Source organism: Phocoena phocoena, chromosome X (assembly GCF_963924675.1).
Source record: "Phocoena phocoena chromosome X, mPhoPho1.1, whole genome shotgun sequence".
Taxonomy (NCBI): Eukaryota; Metazoa; Chordata; class Mammalia; order Artiodactyla; family Phocoenidae; genus Phocoena; species Phocoena phocoena.
In genome coordinates, this window is record NC_089240.1 from 53,064,064 (window position 1) to 53,082,916 (window position 18,853).

Below are 18,853 nucleotides of genomic sequence, written 5' to 3' on the forward strand. Positions count from 1 at the left end.
TGCTGGGGAATAAAAATAATAAAAGACCAAACAAATTGACTGGAATAGCAGTGTTACTCTTCACCACTTCTCAGTCTAGAACTATATTGAAAAGAACTTTTCACTAATGATTAATTTTGTTTTGGATCTAAGAAATAAGGTTTGGTACTATATGCCACCCTTGTACAGGTCTGTAGAAATAAATCTGAGACCCTTAAACTAACTTTTTATAGGATTTGCAAAGGTTATTTGCCTTTTTTATTTCTCTGAAAAGACCTTAACACACTATCAGAAATATCATACTAGTTAATGGACTATAAAATTCAGATTGAGATATGGGAGAAAGCCCTGGGTATAAAGCAAGATCCAGAATAAACTCATTTGTAGCAGATGATTGGTATTGTCATCCTCTTTGATAACTTCCTTCACAAAGCCAGGGTTTAGATGGAGCTTTCAGATCAAAATGACTTGTACAAATCCCAATTTTTTTCCAGAAGTAAGAAGTAAAGTGACAACTGGCAACATCTGATGATTTATGTTATACAAGCCAAAGACCAAACAGTGGAAAGAGGGGATGAGAAGATACAATAGGAAATCACATTGATGTTTTAAAATTATAGGAACAAGGCAGCTATCAAGGAGAGATAAGTAGAAAAATGGCCCCTATTTACATATAAAAAAGATAACCAAAATGACTTAGAGTTCTTCCTCTAAATAGGAATATTTTTTTATGTCCGTAGTTTAGCTAGGGGTAAGAAATCAAGGAACTATCCTTGGTCTTCTCTGCTACTTCTAACACTTCGATTAAAAGATCCCTCTTTCTTATAGAGAAAAGTAACAAATGAGGTGATCCTTCAGAGATGTCTGTATTTACAAATGGATATGGTAGTAACAGAGGTGGCTTTTTCACTAAGACATCTATTTTTTTAGCTTAAACCAGACATATGGTATACAGAATAGACATCCTATGTGAAGACATGGATGCTGTTGGCAATGGGAGTTCTGAAAATGCTGACAATATGTAGTGAACGACCCAAACTACCCAAGACTCACCTTACCCCAGCATGTGGAAGTGGATAAACTATGACTGGATATCCAATAGGAAAGTGTACAGCGTGCATCAACCCCAAATGGGGGAAAGTTTGGTGTTTAAACAACACATCCCCTTCTCCCTAGAGTATTTGGGCAAGCCAGGGTATAAAGCACTGAGATTTTCAGTTGTCTCCTGAACTGATGTTGAGAATGCTATTGATCAATATTATTAATTCAGACCTCACTATTTTGGAATTGATCATTTTAGAATGTAGTGGATTTAAGTTTATCAATGGGCTATCTATGAAAAAGGGATTTGGCTGAGACCTAACCAGGGTGTGAGTTGGGGAAAACAAGTGTTGTAACTTAAGAAAACTATTTTCTTATATGTTCTAAACCACCAAGCACACATGGATCTTTTTTTTGTTTGTTTTTTGCGGTACGCGGGCCTCTCACTGTTGTGGCCTCTCCCATTGTGGAGCACAGGCTCCAGACGCGCAGGCTCAGCGGCCATGGCTCACGGGCCCAGCCGCTCCGCGGCATGTGGGATCTTCCCGGACCGGGACACAAACCTGTGTCCCCTGCAACGGCAGGTGGACTCTCAACCACTGCACCACCAGGGAAGCCCCCCATGGATCATTTTGATTTAGTTCTCAGGCAAATGTTGGGGTCTCTATTGGCAATAATGTTAGCTTACATTGTATGGCTAAATATAATTGCAAGTAAAATTTTCTTTCAAGCTATTCTGCAATCCAGTTACCTGTTGCACATCATCTCTCCACCCCCTCAACAGGGTCTTAATTCTCCACTGTGACAATATTACAACTTGTTCTCATGCTATATGTTTTCATCTTCCTCATGTAAGGGAGGCTGATCTTTAAGGAAATTGGAATAATGGAACCAGCCTAATATCTCAGCTGAAAAGCAGTATTTTTAAAGCTAAATCCCATTCTAGAATAATAACATATTCTTTCTCTTGCCTATATTCTGGCCTGCTTGACATGCATATACTGGTTGCTTAACTAGTAAAGGCCCTAAATCCCCTTCCAGACTCTTAACTGGGAGGAGGGGTGCCCTGGCCCTGCCCATTTAATCCAATTAGAAAAGCAGCACAGCCTTTTTTGAGACAAGGATCATTGTGGGTGTTGCAGTTGCACCTAATATGGAAGCAGATGAATAGCTCACTGTTGCTTAGAGAAACCTGCCTCCTTGGTGATGGCCTTAAAGAGTCCTGTGTCTTCAGAGATGCCTGTGGTCCCAGAGAAGCTCATGGCCCCAGAGACGCTGATGTCTTCATAGAAGCCCATAGCCTCAGAGGTTCCCGTGTTGCCAGAGATGCCTGAGACCCCAGAGATGCCTGTGTCTCCAGAGAAGCCGACATCCCCAGAAATGTTTATGGCCCTAAGGCTGCCCATGGTCCCATAATAGTCAGGGTGGAGGTCTGCACACTGGATTTTTACTTGATCCATCTGAACTCGAAGGCCTCCTTCCCTAGAAAGAGTGCCACTCTCCATCAAGGTATTCAGGTCTCCATCAATACCCATAAAGCTGAGAGGATTGGTTAAAGGAGTTCCCAGGTGTTGAGATAATAAACGCCCTAATTGAGAGCAGGTACAGAATTCTTCTTGTGGCTCATCATGGGCTTTCATTTTCTGTCATGGGAACAAGGAATGATTGAAAAGAATTAGAAACCGGAGTAAAACTAGGCAAATATCACATTGACCTATACGGATCCTGCCTGCTGTCACTTATATGGTAGCAAATGACCTTTTGCCCCCTCCTCATCCTCAAACATCTTTTATTCATCACTTGACATAGTGCTTTAAAAGCCCTACTACTAAAGACCCTCAAGGGTCTTGTATATATAAAAGTTCCCTTTTCTGATAAATGCAATTTTATTACTGGGAGCAGGGAGGGCAAGGGAAAGGATCACTAACATTTATTGAATACCTCCATGTGCCAGGCACTTTACATATAGTGTTTCCTTTTATACTTAAGAGTCTTATTAGTTAGGAATTAGCTGTATTTTACAGATGAGGAAACTGAGGCTCAGAGAATTTAAGTCACCCCAAATTCACACATTTAGGAAGTGGTAGAGCTGGGATCTGATCCTGCCTCTCCTTAATGCCAAAGTCTATGATCTGTCTACTACTTCATGCTATGTCCAATGGATATTTTCACCTTCAGGGATAAAACAATGATTCACTGATACTTTACAACAGTGATTCTTAACTTTTTGTGGGTCATAGACACCTTTGAAAATCTGAAGAAAATGATGGACCTTCTCAGAAAACTGCATGAATTCACATATGAGTGGATGAGATGGAACACAGTTTTTAGGTATAATTTCAGGGGTTTCACAGATCCCCTGAAGGGCATCTGTGGACATCTATGGGTTCATGGACTCCAGTTAAGAGCTCCTGCCTTAGGGTATAAGCATACCACTCTTATTTTCCTGGAAATCACAAAATCACACACACACACACACACACACACACACACAGAGTGATAAACCTTGGAGAGAGAAACTGAATGGGTAGGTGGCTGGGAGAGTTTTTTCAACATTCCATTTTGTACATTTTTATATTCTGCATATTCTAACTTTATACTTGTACTGCCTTTTTTTTTTTTTTAAACGTCAACAGGGTTATCTGTTGGGCTGCTTTTGTTTATCTTCTCTGTATTAAAAAAGGAATGTTAATAGTTATTATTTTATTATTTTTTTGTGGTATGCAGGCCTCTCACTGTTGTAGCCTCTCCCATTGCGGAGCACAGGCTCCGGACGCACAGGCTCAGTGGCCATGGCTCACGGGCCCAGCTGCTCCACGGCATGTGGGATCTTCCCGGACCAGGGCACGAACCCGTGTCCCCTGCATTGGCAGGTGGACTCTCAACCACTGCGCCACCAGGGAAACCCAATAGTTATTATTTTAAAGGGAAGCCTTACTTACTTTTGAACTTTAGAATCAGAAAGTGATCTGATTCTATCTAGAATGAATCTGATTCTCTCAGGAATTAGGCAGGAATAAGTGAAAGGGCTGGGTTTACAATAGGACACCTGCTCGGGAGACCTTGTGGAGAAGGTTGCTAATAGGTAAAAAAAGGAGGCAGGAGACATCAGGAAAAAGGTTTCCTACTTCTCAGTTCTACCTAGGGCTTGACCTTCCTGGGGCTGCTTGTTTCCTTTGTTTCCTATGATTTTAAGTTATGCTTCAGTTTTTTCCTTCCCCTTCCCCTTCTTCTTCTTTTTTTTTTTTAATGGAACTAAGTAATTAACTGACTGTTACCTGCCAAGAGGACATTCAAAAGTTTAGGATCTGATGTAGTCACAATACATTTATTTTCACAATAAAAGGATATTTGTTTACTTACAGTGAGCAGAAAAGCTATGCCTTATCTGGTCAAAAGGAGTTTCACACCCAGCACCTAAACAGCACACCCTTTCTAAGAATTCTTTTCTAAAAAATATCCCTCCCCTCTACTTCAAACACACCCCTAGGAACCTCTGGATTCCAGAAGCAGCTCAGCATTTTCCATTTATTGAAAGGAAATCCCTGTTGACTTGTTTAACCTCTAATTAAAAACAAGTGTGTGACTTTGGTTTTGCTGATACAATGAGCAGAGTTTATAATCTACATGGGAAGGAAATCAGATTTTTTATAAGGTTTTCCTAATTGGAAATATAACAATTTCATTGTTCTCATTAGTACACCCAAGAAGTTATACTTATTGATGGATAACAAATACTTGTATTACTTCCCTGTCATTCCCTCTTGTTCCTCCTAATAATTCCATCCAGATCCAAAAAGGGAACCAATCCACTTGTTTAACTGAGTGTTATATTTACCACTTAATATGGAACATAAAAAAAGAGTTGTGCCTTAGAGCTTTATAGACACAGGATGCTTGGAATGCAGAGAGTATAACAAGCCAGCCAGGCAGCTTCTCACAAGTACCAATTCAACTCTCAGTGGATTGGGCCTACTCAGAAGGGACAAGAGGTTCTCATTTTGAGATTTAACTCTTCACCTTTTCTAGTTTGTGCACATCTGCCTCCAGCATTGATCTCTGCTTCTTAATTTCCAAGAGGCTCTCTAGCATACTCTGCTTGGGCTGCAGCCCTTTGTCAAAGTGGTTATACATCCCACACCAGAACCTTGAATAAACAAAAAGAAAAAAAGTGGGTTAGCTTAGCTGGAGAAATAGATTATTTATGTTTTCCTCATGTCAAGAAAATATTAGCCTGGCAGGTAGGCAGATCTCAAAAGTAAGGTAACTTTGATGACATTAAAAAGACTGGACATGCTCATAATTTAAGAGTAAAGTTCCTAGCAGAAAGATCTCTGCTGAAGACAGGCTTCCTAAAGTCATACTGAGCTCACAGCCACCTCTAAACCCACCCCTTGACATGGCCCTGCCCCCATAGGGACAAGACACAACTTCACCCACCAGTGGGCAGGCACAAGCCCCAGGACCAACCTTAACCACCAGGGGGCAGACACCAGAAGCAAAAGGAGCTACGATACTGCAGGCTGCAGAAAGGAGACCACAAACACAGAAAACAGACAAAATGAGATGGCAGAGAAATATGATCCAAAAGAAGGCACAAGATAAAAATCCAGAACAGCTAAGTGAAATGGAGACAGGCAATCTCCCTAAAAATATAATTCAGAGTAATGATAATAAAGATCTCAGAAAAAGAATGGAGGTACAGACAGAGGAGATATAAGAAATGTTTAACAAAGAGCTAGAAGATTCAAAGAACAACAAACAGATGAACAATACAATAATTGAAATGAAAAATACACTAGAAGGAAATCTATAGCAGAATAAATGAGGCAGAAGAATGAATAAGTTAGCTGGAAGACAGAGTGGTGGAAATCACTGCCACAGAACAAAGAATGAAAAGAAATGAGGACAGTCTCAGAGACCTTTGGGAAAACAGTAAATGCACCAATATTTGCATTATAGGGGTCCCAGAAGGAGAAGAGAGAGAGAAAGGGTCTGAGAAAATATTTGAAGATATAATAGCTGAAAACTTCCCTAACATGAGAAAGGAAATGCTCATTCAAGTCCAGGAAGTGCAGAGTCCCATACAAGATAAACCCAAGGAGGAACACAGCAAGATACATATTAATCAAACTGACAAAAATTAAAGACAAAGAGAAAACATTAAAAGTAACAAGGGAAAAGAAACAAATAACATACAAGGGAATCAAAATAAGGTTATCAGCTGATTTTTCAGCAGAAACTATGCAGGCCAGAATCCAGTGGCATGATATATTTAAAGTGATAAAAGGGAAGAACCTACAACCAAGAATACTCTGCCTAGCAATGCTCTTATTCAGACTTGACAGAGAAGTCAAAAACTTTACAGACAAACAAAAGTTAAGAGAATTCAGCACCACCAAAAAAGCTTTACAACATATGCTAAAGGAACTTCTGTAGGAGGAAATGAAAAGGCCACAACTAGAAACAACAAAATTACAAATGGGAAGGCTCACCAGTAAAGGCAAACAAGAATTTGGTAAAGCTGCAGGATACAAAATTAATACACAGAAATCTCTTGCATTCCTTTACACTAACAATGAAAGATCAGAAAGAGAAATTAAGGAAACAATCCCATTTACCATCACATCAAAAATAATAAAATACCTACAATAAACCTTCCTAAGGAGGGAAAAGGCCTATACTTTGAAAACTATAAGACACTGATGAAAGAAATTGAAGATGATGCAGACAGATGAACAGATATACCATGTTCTTGGACTGGAAGAATCAAAATTTTGAAAATGACTATACTACCCAAGGCAATCTATAGATTCAATGCAATCCCTACCAAATTACCAATGGCATTTTTCACAGAACTAGAATAAAGCATTTTAAATTTGTATGGAAACACAAAAGGCCCCAAGTTACAAAATCAATCTTGAGAAAGAAAAAGGGAGTTGGAGGAATCAGGCTCCCTGACTTCAGACTATACTTCAAAGCTACAGTCATCAAAACAGTATGGTACTGGCACAGAAACAGAAATATAGATCAATGGAACAGATAGAAAGCCCAGAAATAAACTCATGCTCCTATGGTCAATTAATCTATGACAAATGAGGCAAGAATATACAATGGAGAAAAGACAGTCTCTTCAATAAGTGGTGCTGGGAAAACTGGACAGCTATATGTAAAAAATGAAATTAGAACATTCTCTAACACCATACACAAAAATAAATTCAAAATGGATCAAAGACCTAAATGTAAGGCCAGACATTATAAAAGTCTTAGAGCAAAACAAGCAGAACATGCTCTGACATGAGATTAGCTCAAGTTGGTGGAGTATAAGGATGTAAGCTCACACTTTTTTATGAGAACACCAAAATCACAACTAACTGCTAAACAAACATTGACAAAAAAATGCTAGAACTGACCAAAATGACACGCTATATCCAAAGGCAAAGAAGAAGCCACAATGAGATGGTATGATGGGCACAACTGTGATAAAATCAAATCCCATTCCCACCAGGTGGGTGACTCACAAACTGGAAAACAATGAAACCACAGAAGTTCTCCCACAGGAGTGAAATTTCTGAGCCTCACATCAGGCTTCCCAGCCTGGTGGTCAAGCACTGGGAGGAGGAGCCCCCAGATGATCTGGCTTTGAAGGCCAGCGGGGTTTGATCTCAGGAATTCCACAGGACTGGGGGAAACATAAACTCCACTCTTGGAGGGTGCACACATGGTCTCGTGTGTACCAGGACAGAGGGGAAAAAAGCAATGACCCCATAAAGACTGGGCCAGACCTACCTGCTAGTATGGGAGCATCTCCTGCAGAGGCAGGGGGCAGCTGTGGTTCACTGTGGAGACAAAGACACTGGCAGCAGCAGTTCTGGGGAGTACTCACTGGCATGAGCCCTCCTGGAGGCTGACGTTAGTCCTACCCAACAGCCTGTAGGCTCCAGTGTTGAGACACCTCAGGCCAAACAACCAACAGGACGGGAACACATCCCCACCCATCAGCAGACAAGCCTCTTAAAGTTTTCCTGAGCATGGTCCTGCCACCAGAGGGACAAGACCCAGCTCCACCCACCACTGGGCAGGAACCAGTCCCTCCTATTAGGAAATCACAGCAATATCTTTTCTGATCCACCTCCTAGAGTAATGAAAAAGAAACAAAAATAACAAATGGGACCTAATTAAACTTAAAAACTTTTGCAAAGCAAAGGAAACCATAAACAAAACAAAAAGACAATGCACAGGTTGGTAGAAAATATTTGCAAACAACGTGACCGACAAGGGGTTAATCTCCAAAATATACAAACAGCTCATGCAGCTCTATGTCACAAAAACAAACAACACAATAAAAAAAATGGGCAGAATATCAAAATAGACATTGCTCCAAAGAAGTCATACAGATGGCCCAAAAGCACATGAAAAGATGCTCAACATCACTAATTATGAGAGAAATGCAAATCAAAATTACAATGAGGTATCACCTCACACTGGTCAGAATGGCCATCATCAAAAAATCTACAAACAAATGCTGGAAAGGGTGAGGAGAAAAGGGAACTGTCCTACACTGTTGGTGGAATGTAAATTAGTACAACCAATATGGAGAACAGTATGGAGGTTCCTTAAAAAACTAAATGTAGAAGTACCATATGATCCAGCAATCCCACTCCTGCGCATATATCCAGAGAAAGCCATAATTCAGAAAGATACATGCACCCCAATTGTAATTGCAGTGCTATTTACAATAGCCAAGTCATGGAAGCAACCTAAATGTCCATTGATAGAGGAATGGATAAAGAAGATGTGGTACATATATACAATGGAATATTACTCAACCTTAAAAAAGAACAAAATAATGCCATTTGCAACAACGTGGATGGACCTAGAGATGATCATATTAAGTGAAGTAAGTCACACAGAGAAAGACAAATAACATATGATATCACTCATATGTGGAATCTAATTTAAAAAATGATACAAATGAACTTATTTACAAAACAGTTTCACAGATTTCAAAAACAAACCGATGGTTACCAAAGGGGATACATGGGGAGGGGAGGGATAAATTAGGATCCTAGGCTTATCATACACACACAACTATATATAAAATAGATAACCAACAATGACCTACTGTACAGCATAGGGAACTCTACTTAATATTCTATAATAACCTATATGGGAAATGAATCTGCAAAAGAATGAATATATGTATATGTATAACTGAATCACTATGCTGTACACCTGAAACTAATACAACATTGTAAATCACCTATACTCCAATAAAACAAACAAAAAACAAAGGACCTGAATCATTTTTTCAAATAAGAGATATAAATGGACAATAAGCACATGAAACTATCATCACTACTCATTAGGGAAATGCAAACTAAAACCATAACATATCATCTCATACCCAACAGAATGGCTACTATTTGAAAAAACAAAAAGAAGTGTTGGCAAGAAGGTGGAGAAATTGGAACTCTTGTGCACCACTGTTGGACTGTAAAGTGCTACAGCTTCTATGGAAAACGCTATGGTCATTCGTCAAAACAATTAAAAATAGATTAACCATATGATCCATTAATTCCACTTCTCAGTATATATCCAAAAGAATTTGAAAATAGGGCCTCAAAAATACTTTTACACCAACATTCATGGCAGCATTATTTATAAGAACCAAAAGGTGGAAGTTATCCAAGTGTCTATAAATAGATGAATGGATAAACAAAATGTGATATGCAATCAATGAAATATTAGCCTTAAAAGAGAATGAAACTTCTGACAGAAGGTTCATATGGATGAACCTTGAGGACATGATACTAAGTGAAATAAGCCAGAGATGAAAGGACAGATAATATATGGTTCCACTCATATGAGGGATCTAGAGTATTCAAATACATAGAGACAGAAAGTAGAATGATAGTTGGCAGGGGATGGAGTGAGGCGGAAATTGAAAACTGTTTTAATGGATACAGAGATTTCAGTTTCGTAAATGGAAAATTTCTGGAGATTGACTGAACAATGCAGATATACTTAACATTACAGAACTGTACACTTAAAAATGGCTAAGATGGTAAATTTTGTGCTATGTGTATTTTACCACAATTAAAAAAAGTAATAGGGCTTCCCCGGTGGCGCAGTTGTTGAGAGTCCGCCTGCTGATGCAGGGAACGTGGGGTCGTGCCCCGGTCTGAGGGGATCCCGCATGCCGCGGAGCGGCTGGGCCCGTAAGCCATGGCCGCTGAGACTGCACGTCTGGAGCCTGTGCTCCGTGGTGGGAGAGGCCACGACGGTGAGAGGCCCGCGTACCACAAAAAAAATAAATAAATAAAGAGTGATCCCCAAAATGCTTTACCCAGGTTCTTCAAAGGATAACTAATATAATATCACAACTAGGATGATATTGATATAGTAAAGATAACAATTCCCTCACCATAAGGAGTACTTCTATTGTACTTTTATAGCCACACACACCTCCGTACCCTCTATCCTCCACCCTGTCCTTAACCCCTGGTAACCATTAATCTTAACCATTAATTTTGTCTTTTTAAGAAATTTATATAAATGGAAGCATAAAGTATGTAACATTTTGAGATTAGATTTTAAGATTCATCACAATTCTCTGCAAGGTCTTGCATGTATCAATAGTTCATTCCTCTTTATTGCTGAGTAATAATCTCTGGCAGTGATGTACCAGAGTTATTTTTACCTATAAACAATTTACTTGTTGAAGGAAATTTGGGTTGTTTTCAGTTTTTGGCTATTATGAATACAATTGCTATGAACATTAGTGTACAGGTTTCTGTGTGAACAAAGTTTTAATTTTTCTGGGATACATGTCCTGGAGTGCAATTAGTGTAATTGTTAGATCATATGGTAGTTGCATGTTTAGTTTTTTAGGAAAGTGAAAATCAGTTTTCCATAGTGATTATACTATTATACATTACTGTTATATAAATGAGCTAAAAATGGTCTCTGCATAATGGCTCTTTATTGCTTACTCCTTCATAGAAGGCTGGGACCTGTTAGCTGCAAAGCACATCAGTACCAAACTCAAAATTTTACCCATCCAATTGTTTTAAACATAGCCCAAATAAGCAGTTTTTAGCTATTTAAAGCCTACTTGTTTTGCATACCCTGAGAAACTGCACTCAGTATCTGCAAGCCATAGAAAAGATGAATTTCTGCACAATAACTGAACAGGTGCTCTGAACCACTAGACATGTGTTGAATTCTGCCAGAGGGTGCTTCTCACCAGGGCACTGCCTAAATATGAGGTAGAAACTTAAACTTCTGGGGGAGATGAAATGGAAGACAGGACCCTATGAAAGAGGACTAGTGCCCACTAGAGGGAAAGGCAGCACGATACCATCATGATAGTGATGAGGATATATTACCCTCTGCTTTCCTGGTAACTACTTGCAAAAGTTAGATATAGAAATGGCACAAGGGCAGGGCCAAAAAGGAGGGGCTGGTTCTCAGTTGGATAAAGAGATATATCCTCTCCTTTTTCCTGAGGCCCAGTCTCTCCTTAAAGACCTAACCCTGGAATCAAGTAAAAAAGGGGCTGCCTGGCTATATAGAATAGATCTGGTGAGGAACAAGCTTCACCTTATGGGGGCTGAAGTTAGGCAATTGGTTGCCAGAATTGGTGGCTCAAAATGGAAAAAAATGGTGTCCCTACTAATTAGTGTGAAAGGTGGGAATGACCAACAGAGGAGGCTTTGGACCCCAGTCTATATATACCTTTTGATACAGATTTTTATGGCTTGGAGGGCTAACCATCCTATGTTAGGCCTCATAAAGGCCTAGGAAGACTGGCAATGGAAAATGTTAACCGAGGCCAAATATCTCCTCCATCAGCTGGGACATTGGAGTGGACTTACTAGGTAATAGAGGATGCAGTATGGCGTGAAGTATGATGACTCTGCAAGTCCAGAGGTGACTTAATTAGGTCCTGAGTCTACCTAGTTGTTTGTCAGGAGGGCTTCTCTTAAGTATAAGTTCTTTTTATTAGCCATGACAGCTAATGCTAAAACAATTGAAGAGGTCAGAGCTGCCCTACATTTAAAAGAAACTCATGAAAGACAAACCCAGAGTTGTGTCACTTGTTAACTCTACAAACAATACCCTATTTGGCCTAAATTGAAATTGCTATCAACAGTGATGCCTCTTTCTCTAGGCTAAACAAACCAATTACAACCAGGTCCATGCTTAAGTGTGAACTATGAGATGAACAAGAGAGGTTATACTGGATCCAAAGAAACAAAGGGAATCCAAATTGGATTATCTCTGGTAAACTGGTGGAGTAATTACAATATTTACTAGGGTTAGATTACAATCCTCAAAATGCATCACCTTCAAAGACAGCTACCCCTGCAAAGACTACTCCTGATCTCCAGTGGCAGGCACCAGCCCCCATATAGGGATCTGGCAGGTTGTAGAAGCTGGCCCCTTCTAGTAGACAATCACACTTTCAACATATTAACTATAGTTTTTACTTTTTTGATATTGAGATGCATGAGTTGCTTGTAAACTTTGGAGATTAATCCCTTGTAGGTTGCATCATTTGCAAATATTTTCTCCCATTCTGTGGGTTGTCTTTTTGTTTTGTTTATGGTTTCCTTTGCTGTGAAAAAGCTTTTGAGTTTAAGTAGGTGCAATTTTTAAATTTTTGTTTTAATTTTCATTACTCTAGAAGACTGATCAAAAAAGATATTGCTGGGCTTCCCTGGTGATGCAGTGGTTGAGAGTCCACTTGCCGATGCAGGGGACACGTGTTTGTGCCCCAGCCCGGGAGGATCCCACATGTCACGGAGCGGCTGGGCCCGTGAGCCATGGCCACTGAGCCTGTGCATCTGGAGTCTATGCTCTGCAACGGGAGAGACCACAACAGTGAGAGGCTCGTGTACCGCAAAAAAAAAAAAAAAAAAAAAAAAAAAAAAAAAAAAAAAAAGATACTGCTGCGATTTATGTCAGACAGTGTTCTAAGTTTTCCTCTAAGAGTTTTGTTGTGTCTGGCCTTACATTTAGGTCTTTAATCCAATTTGAGCTTATTTTTGTATATAGTATTAGGGAGTGATCTAATCTCATACTTTTTTATGTACCTGTCCAGTATTCCTGGCACCACTTATTGAAGAGGCTGTCCTTTCTCCACTGTACATTCCTGCCACCTTTATCAAAGATAAGGTGACCATATGTGCGTGGGTTTATCTCTGGGCTTTCTATCATCTTCCATTGATCTATCTTTTTGTTTTTGTGCCAGTACCATACTGTCTTGATTACTGTAGCTTTGTAGTATAGTCTGAAGTCAGGGAGCCTGATTCCTCCAGCTCTGTTTTTCTTTCTCAAGATTGCTTTGGTTATTCAGGGTCTTTTGTGTCTCCATACAAATTTTAAAGTTTTTTATTCTAGTTCTGTGAGAAATGCCATTGGTAATTTGATAGGGATTGCAGTGAATCTGTAGATTGCCTTGGGTAGTATAGTTATTTTGACAATATTGATTCTTTGAATCCAAGAACATGGTATATCTTTCCATCTGTTTGTGTCATCTTTGATTTCTTTCATCAGCATCTTAGTTTTTGGAGTACAGGTCTTTTGCCTTCTTAGGTAGGTTTATCCCAGGTATTTTATTCTTTTTGATGCAATGGTTAATGGGATTGTTTCCTTAATTTCTCTTTCTGATCTTTGGTTTTTAGTGTATACAAATGCAACAGAATTCTGTGTATTAACTTTGTAACCTACAGCTTCACTGAATTCACTGATGAGCTCTAGTAGTTTTCTGGTAGCATCTTTAGGATTGTCTATGTATAGTATCATGTCATCTGCAAACAGTGACAGTTTTACTTCTCCGTTTCTAATTTGGATTCCTTTTATTTCTTTTTCTTCTCTGATTGCTGTGGCTAGGACTACCAAAACAATGTTGAGTAAAAGTGGGGAGCGTGTACATTCTTGTCTTTTTCCTGATCTTATAGGAAATGCTTTCAAATTTTCACCATTGAATATGATGTTAGCTGTGGATTGGTCCTATATGGCTTTTGTTATTTTGAAGTAGGTTCCCTCTATGCCCACTTTCCAGAGAGTTTTCATCATAAATTGGTGTTGTATTTTGTCCAAAATTTTGCTGCATTTGTTGAGAGGATCATATGTTTTTTAGTCTCCAATTTGTTAATGTGGTGTATCACACTGATTAATTTGTGCATACTGAAAAATCCTTGCATCTCTGGGATAAATCCCACTTGATCATGGTGTACAATCCTTTTAATGTATTGTTGCATTTGGTTTGCTAGTATTTTGTTGAGGATTTTTGCACCCATGTTCATCAGTGATATTGGCCTGTAATTCTCTTTTCTTTGGTATCCTTGTCTAGTTTTGGTATCAGGGTGATACCATAGAATGAGTTTGAAAAAACTAAACAACCCAATCAAAAAATGGGCAGAAGACCTAAATAGACATTTCTCCAAAGAAGACATACAGATGGCCAAGAGGTACATGAAAAGATACTCAACACCACTAATTATTAGAGAAATGCAAATGAAAACTACAATGAGGTATCACCTCACACCAGTCAGAATGGCCATCATTAAAAAGTCTACAAGCAATAAATGCTGGAGAGGGTGTAGAGAAAAGGGAACCCTCCTGCACTGTTGGTGGGAATGTAAATTAGTACAGCCAGTATGGAGAACAGTATGGAGATTTCTTTAAAAACTAAACATAGAGCTAGCATATGATCCAGCAATCCCACTCCTCAGCATATATCTGAAGAAAACCACAGTTCGAAAAGATACATGCATCCCGATGTTCACTGCAGCCCTGTTTACAATAGCCAAAACATGGAGGCAACCTAAATGTCCATCTACAAGTAAAGAAGATGTGGTACATGTAGACAATGGAATATTACTCAGCCATTAAAAAGCATGAAATAATGCCACTTACAGCAGCATGGATGGGCCTGGAAATTATCATACTAAGTGAAGTCAGACAGAGAAAGACAAATATCTTATGATATCACTTATATGTGGAATCTAAAACAAAAACCAAAAAGCAAATGAACTAATTTACAAAATAGAAACAGACTTACAGACATAGAGAACAAATTTTTGGTTACTAGGAATGAAGGGTCAGGGGCAGTGATAGATTGGGAGTTTTGGATTGACATATATACACTACTATATTTAAAATATATAACCAACAAGGATCTACTGTATAGCATAGGGAACTCTGCTCAATATTCTGTAATAACCTAAATGGGAAAATAATTTGAAAAAAGAAGAGATATGTGTATATGTATAATTGAATCACTTTGCTATACACCTGAAACTAATACAACATTGTAAATCAACTATAGTCAATATAAAATGAAAAAAAAAACTATAGTTTGGGTTTCAAGATCTACACAGCACTGGCTGGCTTTATTGGCCACGTTTTTCCAAATCTCCCTTATCCCAGAAATCACTCATGTTTTAAAGGGACCCCTCGACTCCCCACCTCACCCAAGAGGTGATCAGCTTGAGAGGAAGAATAATTAAAATAGTAATTACCCACTTTATTAAAATTGGCCCAGTTGTACAGAAAGAACTTTCTGCTCTGGTTGTAACTGTCACCCCCTATACAAAGACTATCCATTTTTCTATTATGGGAATGGAGCGCTTCAGTCAGCAAGTATTACATGGAACAAGTTTAAGTGGTGGGCATTGCATGGTAGAAAACAGTTAATCATCCATTACTGGTGCAGGTGGTAAATATGACACAGTGTCAGCTAAGACAAGGCACTGAAGGATTATGGCCTGACTTAAAGATCCCAGTAGGAAGCCTCACCTGTAAAAGGGTGCTATCAGGTGATCCATCCAGAACATCAAGGTATGCTGACTAGGAATACCCTTGTTGAAGTGAATCTGTGAGGTCTGGAAGAGGAGACTGTTTACTCAAATGTGCAGGTCAGGTAAACATGACACCACCAAAGGAAATTAATAAAGTTCCAATAACTGACCCTAAAGAAATAGAGATCTATGATATGTCTGGCAAAGTATTCAGAATAATGCTCTAAAAGTTTAGTGAACAACAAGAACACACAAACAACTAAATAAAACTAGGAAAACAATCCATGAACACAATCAGAAATGCAATAAAGAAATAGAAACAAAAAAGTATATTCTAGAACTGAAGAATACAATGACTGAACTGAAGAATTCAACAGAGCTTCAACAGCAGACTGAATTAAGAATAAGAAAGAATCAATGAACACAAAGAAAAATCATATGAACTTATCCAGGCAGAGGAGCAAAAAGAAATAAAAAGTATGAAGAAAGCCCACTGGATTTATGGGAAAAACCAAAAGAAACAAAAAATGCATTATGGGAATCCAGGAAGAAGAGAAAGATAAAGGAACAGAAAATATATTTAAAGCAATAAAGGCTGAAACTTACCAAATATATTGAGAGAAATGGGCTTCCAGATTCATGAGCCCCAAAAGGCCCCCAAAAGGTTGAACCCTTTTGACACCAAAAGCAAAGGCAACAAAAGCAAAAATAAGCAAGTGGGACTATATCAAACCAAACACGTTTCTGCACAGCCAAAAAAAAAACATCAACACAATGAAAAGGCAACCTACCAGTTGAAAGAAAATATTTTCAAATCAAATATTTGACATGGGGTTAATAGCCAAAATACATAAAGAACTCATGCAACTCAGCAGCGACAAAAAAAAAAAAAAAAAAAACACCCATTTTAAAAATGGGCAGAGGCTCTGAATAGGCATTTTTTGAAAGAAGATATACAGGTGGGCAAAAGGCACATGAAAAGATGCTCAACGTCACTAATAACCAGGCAAATGCAAATCATATCCACAATGAGATATCTCACATATGTTAGAATCACTGTTATCAACAAGACGAGAAATAACAATTGTTGGCAAGAATGTGGAGAAAAAGGAACACTTGTGCATTGTTGGTGGGTTAGTTGGACCACTATGGAAAACAGTATGGAGGTTGCTCAAAAAATTAAAAATAGAATTCCCAGATCCAACAACTCCACTTTTGGGTATATACCTGAAAGAAATAAACTCACTATTTCAAAGACATATCTGCACCCCTATGTTCACTGCAGAATTATTTACAATAGCCAAGACATGGAAATAACCCAGTGTCCATTGATGGATAAATAGATAAAGAAACTGTGATATATATATATATATATATATATATATATATATATATATATATATATATAATGGAATCTTATTCAGTCATAAAAAAGAGGAAATCCTGTCATTTGTGACAATATGGATGAACTTTGAGGGCATTATGCTAAGTGAAATAAGTCAGTGGAAGACAAATACTGTACGCTCTTACTTGTATGTGAAATCTTAGAAAATAAAACTTAAACCTAATACTAATACACTATTAAATGTCAATCAAATCTCAATTAAAAAAAGAAATGGGCAAACAATTTGAATAGACATTTCTCCAAAGAAGATACACAAATGGGTAATAATTACATGAAAAGAGGCTTAGTACTAACCATTAGGTAAATGCAAATCAAAACAATGAGATACAATTTCACACTCATTTGGATGGCTATCATAAAACAAACACACAAAGTAAAACAGAAAATAACAAGTGTTGGCAAGGATATTGAGAAATTGTGCCCATTATGCAATGCTGGTAGGAATGTAAAATGGTGCAGTTATTATAAAAAACAGTAAGGAAGTTCCACAAAAAATTAAAAATAGAATTACCATATGATCCAGCAATTTCATCTCTGGGTATATGCCCAACAGAATTAAAAGCAAAAACTCTAACTGATGTTGTGCAACCATGTGGATAGCAGCATTATTCACAATAGCCAAAAAGTGGAAGCAACACATCCATCAACAGATAAACTGACAAACAAAATTTCATGTAAACATACAATGTAATATTATTGAGCCTTCAAAAGGTAGGAAATTACTTTTCATTGAGGTTTAGATGACGTAAAATGTTATATAATTTTCAGGTATACAATATAGTGATTCACAATTTTTAAAGATTATATTCCATTTACAGTTACCATAAAATAGTGGCTATATTCCATGTGTTGTACAATATATCCTTTTAGCTTATTTATTTTATACATAGTAGTTTATACCTGTTAATCACGTACCCCTATCTTGCCCCTTCCTCTTTCCCTCTCCCCACTGGAAACCACTAATTTGTTCTCTGTATCTGTTAGTCTGTTTCTTTTTGATATATTCACAAGTTTGTTTTATTTTTTTAGATTCCACATAGAAGTGATAACATACACTATTTGTATTTCTCTGTCTGACTCCTTTCACTAAGCATAAAGCCAACCAGGCCCATCCATATTGTTGCAAAGGGCAAAATTTCATTCTTTCTTATGGGTGAGTAGTATTCCATTGTGTGTGTGTATATATATGTATATATACACATATAAACCACATATTCTATTTAAAAACTTTTTATTGGAGTATAGTTGATTTACAATGTTGTGTTAATTTCAGGTGTATAGCAAAGTGAATCAGTTATACATATATATGTATATATATATATATATTCTTTTTCAGATTCTTTTCCCATATAGGTTATTAAACAATAATGAGTAGAGATCCCTGTGCTATATAGTAGGTCCTTGTTGGTTATCTATTTTATATAGTGTGCACATGTAAATCACAGTCTCCTAATTTATCCCTTCACCCCATGTTTCTCCTTCAGTAACCATAAATTTGATTTTGAGATCCATGAGTCTGTTTCTCTTTTATAAATAAGTTCATTTGTATCATTTTTAAATTAGATTCCAGATAGAAGTGATATCATTTGACATTGGTCTTTCTATGTCTGACTTA

General features: G+C 37.9%; 1 protein-coding gene across 1 annotated transcript in view; it reads right to left on the bottom strand.

Moving 5' to 3' along the window:
• Window positions 1–2,192: 2,192 nt before the first annotated feature.
• Window positions 2,193–18,853, bottom strand: part of MTMR8 (myotubularin related protein 8) — a 185,734-nt gene continuing 169,073 nt past the window's right edge. The window contains exons 13-14 of the mRNA XM_065900169.1: window positions 5,041–5,167; window positions 2,193–2,663 (exon numbers count right to left, since the gene is read on the bottom strand). Of these exons, the coding sequence (XP_065756241.1) occupies window positions 2,193–2,663; window positions 5,041–5,167 (598 nt within the window). The remainder of the gene's footprint in view (window positions 2,664–5,040; window positions 5,168–18,853) is intronic.